This window comes from Staurois parvus, unplaced genomic scaffold (assembly GCF_062004578.1).
Source record: "Staurois parvus isolate SC_StPar_1 unplaced genomic scaffold, SC_StPar_1.0 ptg001625l, whole genome shotgun sequence".
NCBI lineage: Eukaryota > Metazoa > Chordata > Amphibia > Anura > Ranidae > Staurois > Staurois parvus.
The window spans coordinates 87,246-105,373 of NW_028319421.1; the positions used below are offsets into that span (position 1 = coordinate 87,246).

The following is an 18,128-nucleotide window of genomic DNA, read 5'->3' on the forward strand; positions in this document are numbered from 1 at the left end:
GAAATGGGGATCCGGTCAGAAAAAGTGACTTGGACATAGTCCCCATTACAGTCCCCCCTTCCATTAGGGTCCATGCCAAGTCATTTCTTCCATCAGGATCCCCATCAGAGTCCCCCCTTCCATCACACCCCCCCCTCCTCCCATCAGGGTCCCACTTTGAATCAGAGTCCCCCTTACATTAGGGCCCCCATTAAAGTTCTCCCTTTACATCAGAGTCCCCATTAGAGTGCCCCCTTCCATTAGAGTCCGATGTAAAGGGAGGGCTTTACTGGGGACCTTAATGTAAAGGGAACTCTGTTTTAAAACGGGAATCTGATGGAAGGGAGGGACCATGACTTAAGGGGGGAATCTGATAGGGGATCCTGATGGAGAAAGGTACTTGGACAAGGACCCTAATAGAAGAGGGTACTTTAATGGAGATCCTGATGTAAGGGGAGGACTTTAGTGGGGACCCTAACATAAGGGGGAAACAGTATGGATGGAAGAGGGGGGGCATGACAGAAGGGGGTACTCTGATGGGGATCCTGATGGAAGAAGTGACTCGGACATGGACTCTGATGGAAGGGGGGGGGGGCTGTAATGGGGACCCTGATGTAAGGGATAGGGACCCTGGTGTAAGGGGAGGACTTTAGTGGGGACCCTAATGTAAGGGGGGAACATTATGAATGTAAGGGGGACACATAAATGGAAGAGGGGGGGCATAACAGAAGGGGGGACTCTGATGGGGATCCTGATGGAAAAAGTGACTTGGACATGTACTCTAATGGAGGGGGGGGGGCTGTAATGGGGACCCTGATGTAAGGGATAGGGACCCTGATGTAAGGGGAGGACTTTAGTGGGGACCCTAATGTAAGGCCGAAACATTGTGAATGGAAGGGGGGGGCATAACAGAAGGGGGGACTCTGATGGGGATCCTGATGGAAAAAGTGACTTGGACGTGTACTCTAATGGAAGGGGGGGGGAAAGGGCTGTAATGGGGACCCTGATATAAGGGATAGGGACCTTGATGTAAGGGGAGGCCTTTAGTGGGGACCCTAATGTAAGGGGGAAACATTGTGAATGGAGGGGGGGGGGCATAACAGAAGGGGGGACTCTGATGGGGATCCTGATGGAAGAAGTGACTCGGACATGGACTCTTATGGAAGGGGGGGGGGCTGTAATGGGGACCATGATGTAAGGGGAGGACTTTAGTGGGGACCCTAATGTAAGGGGGAAACATTGTGAATGGAAGGGGGGGGGGCATAACAGAAGGGGGGACTCTGATGGGGATCCTGATGGAAAAAGTGACTTGGACATGTACTCTAATGGAAGGGGGGGGGGCTGTAATGGGGACCCTGATATAAGGGATAGGGACCCTGATGTAAGCGGAGGACTTTAGTGGGGACCCTAATGTAAGGGGGAAACATTGTGAATGGAAGGGGGGGGGCATGACAGAAGGGGGGACTCTGATGGGGATCCTGATGGAAGAAGTGACTTGGACATGTACTCTAATGGAAGGGGGGGGGGGCTGTAATGGGGCGCTAGAGACTATCCACTGAACCTTGACCCCCCAGGGTATTTATTTGCATACATTAGTGAGATTAGGATGACGCCTCATATCTTATTGTTTGTCTTTTTTCAGGTCTTTAGAGCTCCTATTTGCAAGTAATCAAAATAATAAACTTCTGTACGGTGAGCCCCCTAAATCACCCAGAGCTACACGCAAGTTCTCCTCTCCACCACCCCTGTCTATCACCAAGTCCTCATCACCCAGCCGTAGACGCAAACTTTCCCTCAATATTCCCATCATTACCGGTGGAAAAGCGTTGGACATCGCTGCTATGGGATGTTCTCCAAATGGACACTCAAGTGCCTGCCCTGCTCCTCCTCCATACAGCAAAACCAGTTTGGACATCAATAAACTTTATGTGTCGGGAAGTTTCCCTAGCAAAGTCGGAGAGGGTGAGGAGCCACCGGCCGAGAAGGACGAGGAGCCAGTGACACAGAGGCAAAGTAAGGGTAAGAAACGCGTACAACCCAACTGATGACGGAACTTCACCCTTTCCACTCTTCTGACAAACAGAATAATAGAGGATGACAGTAGAATAATAATCATTGAAATAGTGTTTGTTACCCATTACGACTTATTGGCGTTGATTTACTAAAGGCAAGTGGGCTGTTCACTTTGCAAGGGAATTTTCTCGTTGCTTAATGACTGGAGAAAATTCACTTTACAAAGAATACTCAATCACATGCAAGGCAAATGGAAAAAAAAAAAAAAAGAAAGGGGGGGAGGAAACCGGAGTTAAAGAAGAGGGGCGATCGCTCGGCAAGGGAGGATTGGTTATGAGGGGTAAAACCCCGGGTCCCAGAGCCTGCATCCCCTTTCAGGAGGGGTTGATTTTGCTCATAACAATGTGGTAGGGTATAGCGGCTATGAGGAACCTAATAATGATTTGTATTTTGGGGAATCCATGAAATCTAACCAGTAGAATCATGTTTTTCTAATGTGTTTTCTTTGGATTTAAGTGAAGAGGTCAGATTCTCCAGGTTGCTTGGTCCTCAGGTTCTCCTGGACTTTTGAGCATCACAAGGCCAACAAAGATGGAGAGACTTGCTTCCACCATAGTAGAATACATACATGTGGTGACTATGAGGAAGCTAGCAATGGTTTGTATTCTTGGAAGTACATTAAATCTAACCAGTAGAGCCAAGTTTTCCTAATGTTTTCTCTTTGGGTCTAAGTGAGAAGGTCCGGCTTTCTGTGTTGCATGGTGGTCAGGTTCTCTTGGACCTTCACGCATTATAAAGCAAGAGATTTGCTTCCACCATAGTAGATTAGTAGTAATAATTTGTATTCTTGGAAGTACATCAAATCTAACCAGAAGAATCATGCTTTTCAAGGGTATGGTGACTATGAGGAAGGTAGTAATGATTTCTATTTTTTGGACCTATCCAAAGTCTAGTAGAACCATGTTTTTCTAGGTTTTAAACTTGGGTTTAAGTGAGGAGGTCAGGTTTTCTGTGTTGCATGGTGTTTTGGTTCTCCTGGTCTTTCAAGCATCATAAGGTCAAGAAAGGTGGAGAAGCTTGCTTCCACCATAGTAGAATACAGTGGGGATGGAAAGTTTGGGCACCCCAGCTAAAAATTTGTATAAATGTGCATAAAGAAGCCAAAGAAAGATGGAAAAATCTCCAAAAGCCATCAAATTACAGATTAGACATTCTTATAATATGTCAACAAACGTTAGATTTTATTTCCATCATTTACACTTTCAAAATAACAGAAAACAAAAAAATGGCATCTGCAAAAGTTTGGGCACCCTGCGGAGTTAATATCTTGTACTGCCCCCTTTGGCAAGTATCACAGCTTGTAAACGCGTTTTGTAGCCAGCCAAGAGTCTTTCAATTCTTGTTTGAGGTATCTTTGCCCATTCTTCCTTACAAAAGTCTTCCAGTTCTTTGAGATTTCTGGGCTGTCTGTCACGCACGGCTCTTTTAAGGTCTATCCATAGATTTTCAATTATGTTGAGGTCAGGAGATTGTGAAGGCCATGGCAAAACCTTCAGTTTACGCCTCTTGATGTAATCCCCTGTGGATTTCGAGGTGTGTTTAGGATCATTATCCATTTGTGGAAGCCATCCTCTCTTTAACTTCAGCTTTTTCACAGATGGCATCAAGTTACCATCCAAAATTTGCTGAAATTTTATTGAATCCATTTTTCCTTCTACTCGTGAGATGTTCCCTGTGCCACTGGCTGCAACACAACCCCAAAGCATGATTGATCCAACCCCATGCTTCACAGTTGGACAGAGGTTCTTTTCATTAAATTCTGTGCCCCTTCTTCTCCAAACGTACCTTTGCTCGTTCCGGCAAAAAGTTAAATTTTAACCTCATCGGTCCACAGAACTTGTTTCCAAAATGCATCAGGCTTGTCTATATGTTCATTTGCAAAGTTCAAACGATGATTTTTGTGGTGAGGACGTATAAGAGGTTTTCTTCTGATGACTCTACCATGAAGACCATATTTGTACAAGTATCTCTTTATAGTGGAATAGTGGACCACAACTCCAGTGTCTGCCAGATCTTTCTGGAGGGATCGTGCAGTCAAACGTGGGTTTTGAATTGTTTTTCTCACAATCCTGCGAGCTGTTCTGTCTGATATTTTTCTTGGTCTTCCAGATCTTGCTTTAACTTCCACTGTTCCTGATGACTGCCATTTCTTAATTACATTCCGAACAGAGGATATTGACATCTGAAAACGCTTTGCTATCTTCTTATAGCCTTCTCCAGCTTTGTGAGCGTCAACTATTTTCAGTTTCAGTTTTCTAGACAACTGCTTAGAAGAACCCATGGTGCTGATTGTTGGGGCAAGGTCAGATGAGTCTGGGCATTTAAAACCTTTGAGATTGACATCACCTGGTCTTCCCAGACGATGATTGAGAACAATCCCTGACACTGGCAGGTCTCAGCTTTGCAAAGGGGGCAGTGCATGCTATAAATTCTGCAGGGGGCCCAAACTTTTGCAGACGCCATTTTTTTGTTTTCTGTTATTTTGAAAGTGTAAATGATGGAAATAAAATCTAACTTTTGTTGACATATTATAAGAATGTCTAATCTGTAATTTGATGCCTTTTGGAGATTTTTCCATCTTTCCTTGGCTTCTTTATGCACATTAATACAAATTTTTAGCTGGGGTGCCCAAACTTTCCATCCCCACTGTATATATAAAATAGGATATAAAACGAGCTCTAGGTAAGAAGCTGCTAGCATGAAGGTAAACCTCCTATCCTCTAAAAAATTCTCATAAATTGGATGCAGCGCTAAAATAATAAATAGTAATAAAGTAGTTAAGCAAACGTCAGTGGGCATAAAAGTGATAAAGATCATAAAACGTCCAAACTTGACGTACAGTCAAGTCCATAAATATTGGGACATGGACACAATTCTAACATTTTTGGCTCTATACACCACCACAATGGATTTGAAATGAAACGAACAAGATTTGCTTTAACTGCAGACTGTCAGCTTTAATTTGAGGGTATTTACATCCAAATCAGGTGAACGGCGTAGGAATGACAACAGTTTGCATATGTGCCTCCCACTTGTTAAGGGACCAAAAGTAATGGGACAGAATAATAATCATAAATCAAACTTTCACTTTTTAATACTTGGTTGCAAATCCTTTGCAGTCAATGACAGCCTGAAGTGTGGAACGCATAGACATCACCAGACGCTGGGTGTCATCCCTGGTGATGCTCTGCCAGGCCTCTACTGCAACTGTCTTCAGTTCCTGCTTGTTCTTGGGGCATTTTCCCTTCAGTTTTGTCTTCAGCAAGTGAAATGCTCAATTGGATTCAGGTCAGGTGATTGACTTGGCCATTGCAGAACATTCCACTTCTTTGGTTGCTTTTGCAGTCTGCTTTGGGTCATTGTCCATCTGCACTGTGAAGCCTCCAATGAGTTGTGAAGCATTTGGCTGAATATGAGCCGATAATATTCCCGAAACACTTCACAATTCATCCGGCTGCTTCTGTCAGCAGTCACATCATCAATAAATACAAGAGAAGCAGTTCCATTGGCAGCCATACATGCCCACGCCATGACACTACCACCACCATGATCACTGATGAGGTGGTATGCTGAAGACCATGAGCAGTTCCTTCTCCATACTCTTCTCTTCCCATCACTCTGGTACAAGTTGATGTCGGTCTCATCTGTCCATAGGATGTTGTTCCAGAACTGTGAAGGCTTTTTTACATGTCGTTTGGCAAACTCTAATCTGGCCTTCCTGTGTTTGAGGCTCACCAATGGTTTCCATCTTGTGGTGAACCCTCTGTATTCACTCTGGTGAAGTCTTCTCTTGATTGGTGACTTTGACACACATACACCTACCTCCTGGAGAGTGTTCTTGATCTGGCCAACTGTTGTGAAGGGTGTTTTCTTCACCAGGGAAAGACTTCTTCGCTCATCCACCACAGTTGTTTTCCGTGGTCTTCCGGGTCTTTTGGTGTTGCTGAGCTCACCGGTGCGTTCCTTCTTTTTAAGAATGTTCCAAACAGTTGTTTTGGCCACGCCTAATGTTTTTGCTATCTCTCTGATGGGTTTGTTTTGTTTTTTCAGCCTAATGATGGCTTCACTGATAGTGACAGCTCTTTGGATCTCATCTTGAGAGTTGACAGCAACAGATTCCAAATAGCACACTTGAAATGAACTCTGGACCTTTTATCTGCTCATTGTAATTGGGATAATGAGGGAATAACACACACCTGGCCAAGGAACAGCTGAGAAGGCAATTGTCCCATTACTTTTGGTCCCTTAACAAGTGGGAGGCACGTATGCAAACTGTTGTAATTCCTACACCGTTCACCTGATTTGAATGTAAATACCCTCAAATTAAAGCTGCCAGTCTGCAGTTAAAGCACATCTTGTTCGTTTCATTTCAAATCCATTGTGGTGGTGTATAGAGCCAAAAATGTTAGAATTGTGGCCATGTCCCAATATTTATGGACCTGACTGTATAAATCACAGAAACAATAATCAAACCTCAATAATCAATGGATTGTAGTCAAGTGACAATGGTGGTGACTATGAAGCCCACTGAAGCAATAATTCAATTCCGTAAATTCCGTGACTTGAGTGATAAGAAAATGGTAATGTGAATGCACTAACCAGAAGCGCAATCTTTTTGCGCATTTGTGTAAAAGATAAATCCCGTCAGAATCATCTGGATATGGATAGGACCAAGGTAATCATCTGGCACACCTCAGCATACAAGTTGATTATCGGACCATACGTACATTCTCCAGGGACATCATATGTTCATGACCGATGGACAGGGACCCACAAATTGTACCACCTTAAAGGAAAGGTTACCTTTCATACATGTGGTTTGATCGTATGTTTCTAAAAATAAATGTTGCTGCAATTACAGAAGAATCTGTCAGCTTGGCTCAGATCCTCTCCTGTACCGCTTGTGGATTGGCTGCTGCTACCAGTCCTATCAGCTGGGCTGCTCCTTCCCAGCCATACCGGCGGTCCTCTCTCAAGGGGCCAGTGAGTCCCGAGTTTTCCTTCTTTGTGGCTCCAGGCTCACAGGCAGCCTTCCCTCTCCAGCCTCACACCTTCCTGGAGAATGTGCGTTTGGTCCGATAATCAACTTGTATGATGATTGCAAAAACACGAGATCCCTTCGAATTGCACCCAGCAGTACCTTCATCTCCATGTATCTGAACATGTATCTGTATTTACACACAATGTGGCGTTATATGTGACAGAATTTCATGTTTCGCTCTTTACATTCTTGATTGTTTTCAGCCCTTATGAAGGGGGAGGTTTGAGCCCCCAAAATGCGTTGGATTTTTAAATGGAATAATCTTTTTATGGACGGTACCAAGCAGTCTCATTCTAATACTCAGGCCGTTCAATGCAACCTCAGACATGAACAAAGCACATCCCTCTGTAGTGTGGACTTGTCTCAATTCAGAGCACTAAGTGTCATTTCTTTCAGCTGCTTCCTTCTTCTGATATCCGCATGATTACATGTCACATGTATGTAGATCATGGATACAGAAGTGAAGACTATACAGGTCATATGGGGTAAATGATAGAAATACTTTATAATTATGCATCAAAATCATATTACAATGAATGTCAACCTCAGATGTGAAATATGAACAAAGCACACCCCTCTATAGTGTGGACTTGTCTCAGTCCAGAGCACTAAGTGTCATTTCTGTCTGCTGCCTCCTTCCCTCTGCTGTGAACATGAATCACTTCTGACACCAAGAGAAAAATGGTGACAGGGGAGGGACCTCCAGCAGATTGACAGCCTCAGCTCTGCCCTTGTGAGCTGTATGGAAGGGGGTGTGTCTCTGCCCTCCAATCAGCTCTCAGAGCTGTCCTCATTGCGCTTCTTCTGCTATCCGCATGAGTCACTTCTGACAAGTTCTCCTGACACCAAGAGAAAAATGGTGACGGGAGGGATCTCCGGCAGATTGACCTCCTCAGCTCTGACAGTGCTGTGTGGAGGGGAGGGGGAAGGGGGGTGTCTCTTCCCTCCAATCAGCTCTCAGAGCTGTCCTCATTGAGCTTCTTCTGCTATCTGCAAGTTTTCCTGACACCAAGAGAAAAATGGTGACCGGGAAGGTATCTCCAGCAGATGGACAGGCTCAGCTCTGTTCCTGTGTGGTGTGTGAAGAGGAGGGGGGTGTCTCTTCCCTCCAATCAGCTATCAGAGCTCTCCTCGCTGAGCTCTGCAGTGTGTCATTTCAGCTCTCCGCCCCCTTTTTTCTGAATTCTCAGACAAGCTGTATAAATTCAGCACGTTAAACGGATGTAGAGAAGAGAGGGCTACAGATAAACCGGTACAACTTATGCAGGATGATTTGTGTCATCTCTGTGTATCACCTGAGGCCGGGGATATAGAAGGCTTTACATCCACTTTAACAGGTGGCAGGTCTTCGTGTTTTGGGGAGAACATACAAACTCCATGAGATCATTTCTGATGGAATCGAAGTCTCCAGGGTTCTGCTGGATGGGCAGCCAATCAGCCGGATTGTTATTCAGACATTGATTTCTGATTCTTTTTATTTCACAGATTCGGAGAGTTCCTGCCGAGCAGATTCGGACACTGAACAGACACAAAGTGATGAAGCTGAGACCGACACATCTCCAACCCGCTCACCGACTACGCCAATCTCTCAGCGTGGACGCAACTCTGCCGGTGAGCGAACCGCTTCCTTTTATCACCAGTACAGTTCTGCCACTTAACCGCTTGCCCGCCTCCCTATAGCAGAACTACGTGTAATATACGGGATTTGCATTTCCAGGTAGGGGACGCGCACGCCGCCCTTCTCGTGCTGCTATTGGCGGCTAGGGATGTCAATCACCGGGTCACGGCTGTCACGCAACGATCGCCTGGGAAAGCCGACAGGAGAGAGAGACTTGTGTGGTAACAACACAGGTCTCTCTCCTGCCAGCAAGGACATGCTGCTTTGTATCTCTCTGCATAGCGTGTCTCCCTAGTAAAACACTCCCAGCACACAGTTAACCCTTTGATCGCTCCTCATGTTAATCCCATCCTGCCCAGTGCCATTAGTACAGTGTCAGTGCTTTTTATTAGCACTGGTCACTGTGTTGGTGTCACTGGGGATGCCAGAGACACCAAGCCAGTTCCCCCCCAGTGTTAGAATGCCCACCGCAGTCCCGCTATAAGTCGCTGATCGCCGCCATTACTAGTATAAAAAAAAATATATAAAAATTCCAGTATCTATACCGCTATTTGTAAACGCTGTAAGTCGCTGATCACCGCCATTACTAGTAAAATAAAAATCCCAGCATATATCCCGCCATTTGTAAACGCTATAACTTTCACGTAAACCAATTCATTTACACGTATTGGAAAGTTTTTTCGTGAAGACACGGAGCAGGATACATTTTGGCCTAAATGTATGACGAAATTTGATTTTTTTTTAATTTTTTTACTGGACATGTTTAATAGCAAAAAAGTCAAAAATATTGTTTTGGGTTTTTTTTTTTTTTTAAATTGTCAATCGTTTTTTGGTTATAGCGCAAAAAATAAAAAATTCAGAGATGGTCAAATACCACCGAACAAAAGCTCTATTTATGAGAAAAAAAGGACGTAAATTTCCTGTGGTTTCAGTGTTGTGTGACCGCGAAATTGTCAGTTAAAGTAACGAAGTTAATAGCAAAAATCCAAAAGTATAGTTTTTTTTTTTTGTAAATTTGTTGTTTTTTTGTATTTACAGTGCAAAAAATAAAAAACACAAAGGCGATCAAATACCACAGAAAGAAAGCTTGATTCGTGGGAAAAAAAACACGTAAATTTTATTTGGGTGCAGCATTGCATGACCGCGCAATTGTCAGTTAAAGTACCGCGGCGCCGTATCGCAAAAAAGTGGCCTGGTCAGGAAGGGGGGAGGGGGGAATCCTCTGGAGGGCGAGGGATTAAAGGATAAGTTCAAAAATAATGAATGCACCTTTTTTTGCAGGTAAAAAAATCAGTAGATCGCTGATGCCATGCAGATCTCCTGCAGACCTGTCAGAATATCTGCAGGATGTACAGGGTGTAGGGGATGTACGGGGTGTACAGAGGATGTACGGGATATGTAGGGGGTGTAGGGGATGTATAGGATATGTACAGGGTGTAGGGGATGTACGGGGTGTACAGAGGATGTACGGGATATGCAGGGGGTGTAGGGGATGTATAGGATATGTAGAGGGTGTAGAGGATGTACGGGATATACGGGTGTGTATGGGATGTACAGAGTGTAGGGGATATACGGGGTGTAGAGTATATAGAGGTGTACGGGAGTGTAGGGGATATATGGGGTGTATGGGATGTACGGGGATGTATGAGGTGTACTAGGATGTATGGGATAAATAGGGGGTGCATGGCATGTACGGGATGTACAGGGGTGTATGGGGTGTAGAGAATGTAGGGGATATATGGGAGTGTAGGAGATGTATGGGATGTTCAGGGATGTATGGAATGTATGGGGATGTATGCGATTTATGGGGTGTAGGTGATGTATGGAATGTATAGGGTGTAGGGGGATCTATGGGGTGTATGGGATGTACGGGGATGTATGCGATTTATGGGGTGTAGGGGATGTATGGAATGTACAGGGTGTAGGGGGATGTATGGGGTGTATGGGATGTACAGGGATATATGGGATGTACGGGAATGTATGGGGGTGTATGGGATATACGGGAATGTATGGAATGTATGGGGGTGTATGGGATATACGGGGTGTAAGGGAATGTATGGGATATACGGGATGCAGGAGGATGTATGGGATGTAGGGGGATGCATGAGGTGTACTAGGATGTAGGGGATGTACGGAGTGTATGGGATATATGGGATGTACAGGGATGTATGAGGTGTACTAGGATGTAGGGGATGTACGGAGTGTATGGGATGTACGGGGTGTATGAGGTGTACTAGGATGTAGGGGGTGTAGGGGATGTAGGGGGAAGTATGGGGTGTAGGGGATGTATGGGATGTACGGAGTGTAGGGGATATACGGGATGTAGGGGGATGTATGGGGTGTACTAGAATGTATGGGGTGTAGGGGATTTATGGGGTGTAGGGGATGTATGGAGGTACGGGGTGTAGGGGATGTATGGGATGTACGGGGTGTAGAGGATTAATGGGGTGTAGGGGATGTATGGAGGTACGGGGTGTAGGGGATGTATGGAGGTACGGGGTGTAGGGGATGTATGGAGGTACGGGGTGTAGGGGATTAATGGGGTGTAGGGGATGTATAGGATGAACAGCCAAGCAGATATAGTGACAGGAAGCTTCAATGAACTACCACAGAGCTCCACAGCGCCACCATGGTAGTTCATGGAAAACTACAAGCACACAGCCACTAAGGACTTGCAGTTCATTCATTCACGAAAGTCTGTGAATGAATGACACGGCCAGGTGAGCGGAGCCCCGCACTGCTGCACTGTTTTTATATTTGACAGATAGTTCTGGAGACTTCTACCCACATTATCTCTCAGAGGGAGGGGGGGAGCGGCGGGCCCCCCGCCCCCTTTTAAACCGTTCTCTGGTGAGGACCAGACTGCTCTTTAGACGCTGCACCTTGGTCCTTCTAAGGGCCCTCATTTGTGCCAAATATGAAGATACGCTGAGCCTAACTATCGGGGCCACTGGGTATCCTGCCCTTCCACTACCGCCCCCCATCCCTAGATCTCTGGAACTCTCTGTGCCTCCCTGTGGCCTTACCGCCATCTAGCCTCATCTGCTTCTGTCAATTCCTGGTCAGCCATTCTGCCCCTTAGTGGGCGTGGTCTTCTGTCCACCTCAATACCATTCGTTGTCAGAATTTCATGGCTGCTCGGTGTCCTCCCCACTCTTCCTTCATCATTTCAAAAATCCCTCCTGGTTTCTATCTGGGTCTACAGAATGATCATCCGTTATGTTGTTGTGATCTGAGAGTGGGAGTGGTTAAGTAGTTTAGCAAAAGACGCTGGGCAGGGCTGACACCATAAAAGTTGTTTTGTCAGACCACAATGGGCGTTTAGTGTATTTCTGGAAGACCAACAGGTTTTCACTATATCCGCTCTCCCCGGACCCCGCATTCACTATATCCGCTCTTCCCGGACCCCGCATTCACTATATCCGCTCTCCCCGGACCCCGCATTCACTATATCCGCTCTTCCCGGACCCCGCATTCACTATATCCGCTCTCCCCGGACCCCGCATTCACTATATCCACTCTCCCCAGACCCCGCATTCACTATATCCGCTCTCCCCGGACCCCGCATTCACTATATCCACTCTCCCCGGACCCCGCATTCACTATATCCGCTCTCCCCGGACCCCGCATTCACTATATCCGCTCTCCCCGGACCCCGCATTCAATATATCCGCTCTCCCCGGACCCCGCATTCACTATATCCGGTCTCCCCGGACCCCGCATTCACTATATCCGCTCTCCCCGGACCCCGCATTCACTATATCCGCTCTCCCCGGACCCCGCATTCAATATATCCGCTCTCCCCGGACCCCGCATTCACTATATCTGATCTCCCCGAACCCCGCATTCACTATATCAGCTCTCCCCGGACCCCACATTCACTATATCCGCTCTCCCCGGACCCCGCATTCACTATATCCGCTCTCCCCGGACCCCGCATTCACTATATCCGCTCTCCCCGGACCCCGCATTCACTATATCCGCTCTCCCCGGACCCCGCATTCAATATATCCGCTCTCCCCGGACCCCGCATTCACTATATCTGATCTCCCCGAACCCCGCATTCACTATATCAGCTCTCCCCGGACCTCGCATTCAGTATATCCGCTCTCCCACAGTACACACAACATGGAAATGCAATTATTTTAGTAAATATAAACTGCTAAATACCTTTTCCCGTCAGCAGTATATAGCAGTCTTGTGACTTCTCTCAGTGTCCAGCAGAGCACTGGTTAATCTTGTAGGAGGATTTTTCTTTCTGCTCTAGGAGGATGCAGAACCCCAGATCTCTGTCTGGACAGTGCTGATCCCTGACCCTGTGCTAATCACATGCACTCTCCAAAAAAAAAACCTCTCTAGTAATACACACCAAACTGAGCATGTGCAGAGTGTCTCCACACGATCTGTTTTATTAGGAGATAAGAAGGGGAGGATCAGAGAAGACAGGATAAAACAGCATTTTTACACAGTGCAGAGGATTAACCATACTGGATACTCACAGTGAGTATAACAAGCACGCTTTACTGCATCTACAGACTGATTGTACTGTTGGGGGTTCAGTAACACTTTAAATATTACTTGGTAATAAAAATGGTAAAGAAAACCAGCAGGAAATGAATAGTTGAAGGGAGAAGGGGAGGAAGGGCTTAATTTAGGGCTGATTAGGGTAAACTAAAGGTTAATAAGGGGTTAAATAGAGACACATTTTGTACTGTTGGGGGTTTAGTAACACTTTAAGTAGTTTAGCAAAAGTCTCTGGGCAGTGCTGACACCACAAAAGTTCCGTTGTCAGACCACAATGGGCTTTTAGTGTATTTTTATATATATTTATTTTTATTTTATTTCAGGTACTTCTATATCGCTGTCAGTTTATGCAGCGCTTTGCATATATATTGTACATTCAAATCAGTCCCCGCCCCCGAGGAGCATACAATAGAAGGTCCCTAACTCACATTCATTTATTTATTTCAGGTACTTATATAGCGCTGTCAATTTTACGCAGCGCTTTACATATATATTGTACATTCACATCAGTCCCGGCCCCCGAGGAGCGTACAATCTAAGGTCCCTAACTCACATTCATACATACACATACTAGGGCCATATTAGACAGGAGCTAATTCACCCCCCACTATGTCTTTGGAGTGTGGGAGAAAACCGGAGTACCCGGAGGAAACCCACGCAGGCACAGGGAGAACATGCAAACTCCAGGCAGGTGGTGCCGTAGATGGGATTCGAACCAACGACCCGAGTACTGCCAGGTGGAGGTGCTAACCATTTAGCCACTGTGCTGCCCTTTAGGTCTGGGATGTCCAACTGGTTGCCCTAGAGCTGTTGCAAAACTACAAGTCCCATCATGCCTCTGCCTTTGGGAGCCATGCTTGTGACTATCAGCCTTGCATTGCTCCTGGGAGCATATCAGTGCGCATCAGTGCTGCCTGTCAATGCCCATCAGTGCCTCCTCATCAGTGACCATCAGTGCCACCTATCAGTGCCCATCACTGCAGCCTCATTAGCGCACATCAGTGAAGGAGAAAAATCACTTATTTACAGAATTTTATAACAAAAACTAAGAAAAAACTATTTTTTTCAAAAATTTCAGTTGTTTTTGGTTTGTTTAGCAAAAAATAAAAAACCCGAGGTGATCAAATACCACCAAAAGAAAGCTCTATCTGTCTCAAAAAAATGATAAAAATTTCATATGGGTACGATGTTGCATGACCGCGCAATTGTCATTCAAAGTGCGACAGCGCCTTAAGCTAAATATTGGCCTGGGCAGGAGGGGGGTAGAAGTGCCCGGTAGGCAGGAAGGGGGTAGAAGTGCCCGGTAGGCAGGAAGGGGGTAGAAGTGTCCTGTAGGCAGGAAGGGGGTAGAAGTGTCCGGTAGGCAGGAAGGGGGTAGAAGTGTCCTGTAGGCAGGAAGGGGGTAGAAGTGTCCGGTAGGCAGGAAGGGGGTAGAAGTGTCCTGTAGGCAGGAAGGGGGTAGAAGTGTCCTGTAGGCAGGAAGGGGGTAGAAGTGTCCTGTAGGCAGGAAGGGGGTAGAAGTGCCCGGTAGGCAGGAAGGGGGTAGAAGTGCCCGGTAGGCAGGAAGGGGGTAGAAGTGTCCGGTGGGCAGGAAGGGGGTAGAAGTGCCCTGTAGGCAGGAAAGGGGTAGAAGTGTCCGGTAGGCAGGAAGGGGGTAGAAGTGCCCGGTAGGCAGGAAGGGGGTAGAAGTGTCCTGTAGGCAGGAAAGGGGTAGAAGTGTCCGGTAGGCAGGAAGGGGGTAGAAGTGCCCGGTAGGCAGGAAGGGGGTAGAAGTGCCCGGTAGGCAGGAAGGGGGTAGAAGTGCCCGGTAGGCAGGAAGGGGGTAGAAGTGTCCGGTGGGCAGGAAGGGGGTAGAAGTGTCCGATAGGCAGGAAGGGGGTAGAAGTGTCCGGTAGGCAGGAAGGGGGTAGAAGTGCCCGGTAGGCAGGAAGGGGGTAGAAGTGTCCGGTGGGCAGGAAGGGGGTAGAAGTGTCCGGTAGGCAGGAAGGGGGTAGAAGTGTCCGGTGGGCAGGAAGGGGGTAGAAGTGTCCGATAGGCAGGAAGGGGGTAGAAGTGTCCGGTAGGCAGGAAGGGGGTAGAAGTGCCCTGTAGGCAGGAAGGGGGTAGAAGTGCCCGGTAGGCAGGAAGGGGGTAGAAGTGCCCGATAGGCAGGAAGGGGGTAGAAGTGTCCTGTAGGCAGGAAGGGGGTAGAAGTGCCCGGTAGGCAGGAAGGGGGTAGAAGTGCCCGGTAGGCAGGAAGGGGGTAGAAGTGCCCGATAGGCAGGAAGGGGGTGCCCGGTAGGCGAGGGGTAAAGGGATCATATTCGGGAATTGTATTGCAGAGGTGTGCTGCATATTTTACTTCTTTTTTTTTTTCCTCGAGTACACTTTATTCTGCAGCTGCATGCGGTGGGTATTGAACACGCCGAACGTATTTACATGAAACATTCTATTACAGATTTTACGCTCTTCTCCTATAATAACGGCATTGTGATGACATCATGCCGGGAACACGACAGCAGCCGCAGCAACCTATCAGCAGCCTCGGCCTTTGCGATTGCAACCGCCGGAGCTAATGAGGGCACTCCCACCAAGGAGACGTACAGACGGATGTCATTAGCAACAGCAGGTAGGAACAGGTTTTCATTTTAATTTTTTTATTTCAGGTACTTATATAGCGCCATCAATGTACGCAGCGCTTTACATACATATATTGTACATTCACATCAGTCCCCGCCCCCGAGGAGCGTACAATCTAAGCTCCCTAACTCACATTCATACATACACATACTAGGGCCAATGTAGAACAGAGTCAATTCACCTACCAGCATGTCTTTGGAGTGTGGAAGGAAACTTGAGTACCTGGAGGAAACCCACGCAGGCACAGGGAGAACATGCAAACTCCAGGAAGGTGGTGCCGTGATTGGGATTCAAACCAACGACCCCAGTACTGCCATTAGGAAGATAGACATTTCTTTGCGGTTCGATGGGTTACAATTTCCAGTTTGTCATGTCATCCATTCACTGTCATGGCATTCTTGAATCGAAGCATCCATAGGTCGATCATTCATCTCGGGTGTGAAATGGTAAGAATATAGAATCTACATGGCTAGTTGAACCTGGCAAGGGCCCCCAAGAAGAGGGGATATAGGTGGGAGGGCTTGGTTAACGTGGTTGGAATTGGTTTGGTGGAACTTGGGTAGGGCTCAGAGAACAGGGACGTGGAGGGAATGGGAAGGAAAGGTAGTCTGGGCAAGGGAGGGGAGTAGATCAGGTACCCGCCCCCGAGGGACTTTTAAGTAGAAAAATTCTGTGTAGGATGTGAAAGCAATCCAATAGAACCGTTTTTATGCAATTTCTCTAAAGAGAGGCTGTGAGGTCCCCCATAGGTCTTAACGTGGTTGTGAACTCTGAAGGTTTCTACCTTTATGAATGAAGGGAAAAAAACTTCTATTTGAAGCCCCCCCCCCCCCATACTTACCTGAGCCCGATCTTGATCCAGCGTTGTGAACAGGAGCAGGCAGATCTCCTGGGTCTCTCTCTCTTCATTGGCTGAGACACAGCAGCGGGAACCGTTGGCTCCCATTGCTGCCAAGGAAAGAGCACTGGGCGGGGCTGAGACGTGCTTTGTATGTGCAGGGCTCGGGAGCGAGCACGCACAAGTGCCCCCATAGCAAGCAGCTTGCTATGGAGGCGCTCAGCAAGGGGGAGGAGTCAGGAGTGCTGGTGGGGTACCATTACACAGAGCAGGTAAGTATGACATGTCTGTTATTTTCCCCCCCCCCCCCCCCCAAAAAAAAGATGAGCCTCTCAAATTACTTTTCTGGAACCTTAGCCACAGAGGGAGGAGATGGCGACTATTTTGACTAATTATTAACACACTGATGATGATGATGATGGTGGATTTACTAAAGGCAAATAGACGGTGCACTTTACAAGTGCAGTTTCTCCAGAGCTTAGTAAGTGCGGTGAAACTTCCCTTTGAAAATAATACCCAATCACATGCAAGGATTTTTTTTTTAGCAAAGACACAGAGCAGAATACATTTTGGCCTAAATTTACGAAGAAATTTTATTTTTAAAATTTTTTTACCAGACATGTTTAATAGCAAAAAAGTCAAATATATATATATATATGTGTATATATATATATATGTATATATATATATATATATATATATATTTTTTTTTTTTTTTTTTTTTTTTTTTTTTTTTTTAATTTTCTGTCTTTTTTTGGTTATAGCGCAAAAAATAAATAACGCACAGGTGATCAAATACCGCCGAAAGAAAGCTCCATTTGTGGGAAAAAAAAGGACGTAAATTTCATTTGGGTGCAGCGCTGCATGACTGTGCAATTGTCAGTTAAAGTAACGCAGCGCCATATCGCAAAAAATGGCCTGGTCAGGAAGGGGGGATCCTCTGAAGGTGGGGGGAGGGGGAATCTCTGGAGAGTGAGGGGGGGGGAATCCTCTGGAGAGTGAGGGGGGGAATCCTCTGGAGAGCGAGGGGGGGAGGGGAATCCTCTGGAGGGTGAGGGGGGATGCTCTGGAGGGCGAGGGGGGGGGAATCCTCTGGGGGGCGAGAAGGGGGGGAATCCTCTGGAAGGCGAGGGGGGGAATCCTCTGGGGGGCGAGGGGGGGAATCCTCTGGGGGGCGAGGGAGGGGGAATCCTCTGGAGGGCGAGGGGTTAAAGTGGCTGTAAACCCTTAGGCCTCATGCACATCTAACGGTTTTCTGGTGGCAGCAGAAAAATGCTAAATGCGTCAAAAACGTGTGCAAACGTGGTACTACGCTTAGCGCTTGCATGTTTATTTCATCGGCCAGCAAAATGAATAAACACACAAACGCTAACGTGGTTAGCTGTTAGGTGCGTTTACACGCATTTTTGCTGCGTTTAGTGTTTTTTTTGGTCAAA

General features: G+C 46.7%; 1 protein-coding gene across 1 annotated transcript in view; it reads left to right on the forward strand.

The window, feature by feature from the left end:
- Nucleotides 1-18,128, forward strand: part of RASGRF1 (Ras protein specific guanine nucleotide releasing factor 1) — a gene marked incomplete at its 5' end in the record, with an annotated part of 154,420 nt that overhangs the window by 86,508 nt on the left and 49,784 nt on the right. Inside the window, 3 exons of the mRNA XM_089663098.1 lie at nt 1,622-1,998; nt 8,579-8,704; nt 15,673-15,843. Of these exons, the coding sequence (XP_089519224.1) occupies nt 1,622-1,998; nt 8,579-8,704; nt 15,673-15,843 (674 nt within the window). The remainder of the gene's footprint in view (nt 1-1,621; nt 1,999-8,578; nt 8,705-15,672; nt 15,844-18,128) is intronic.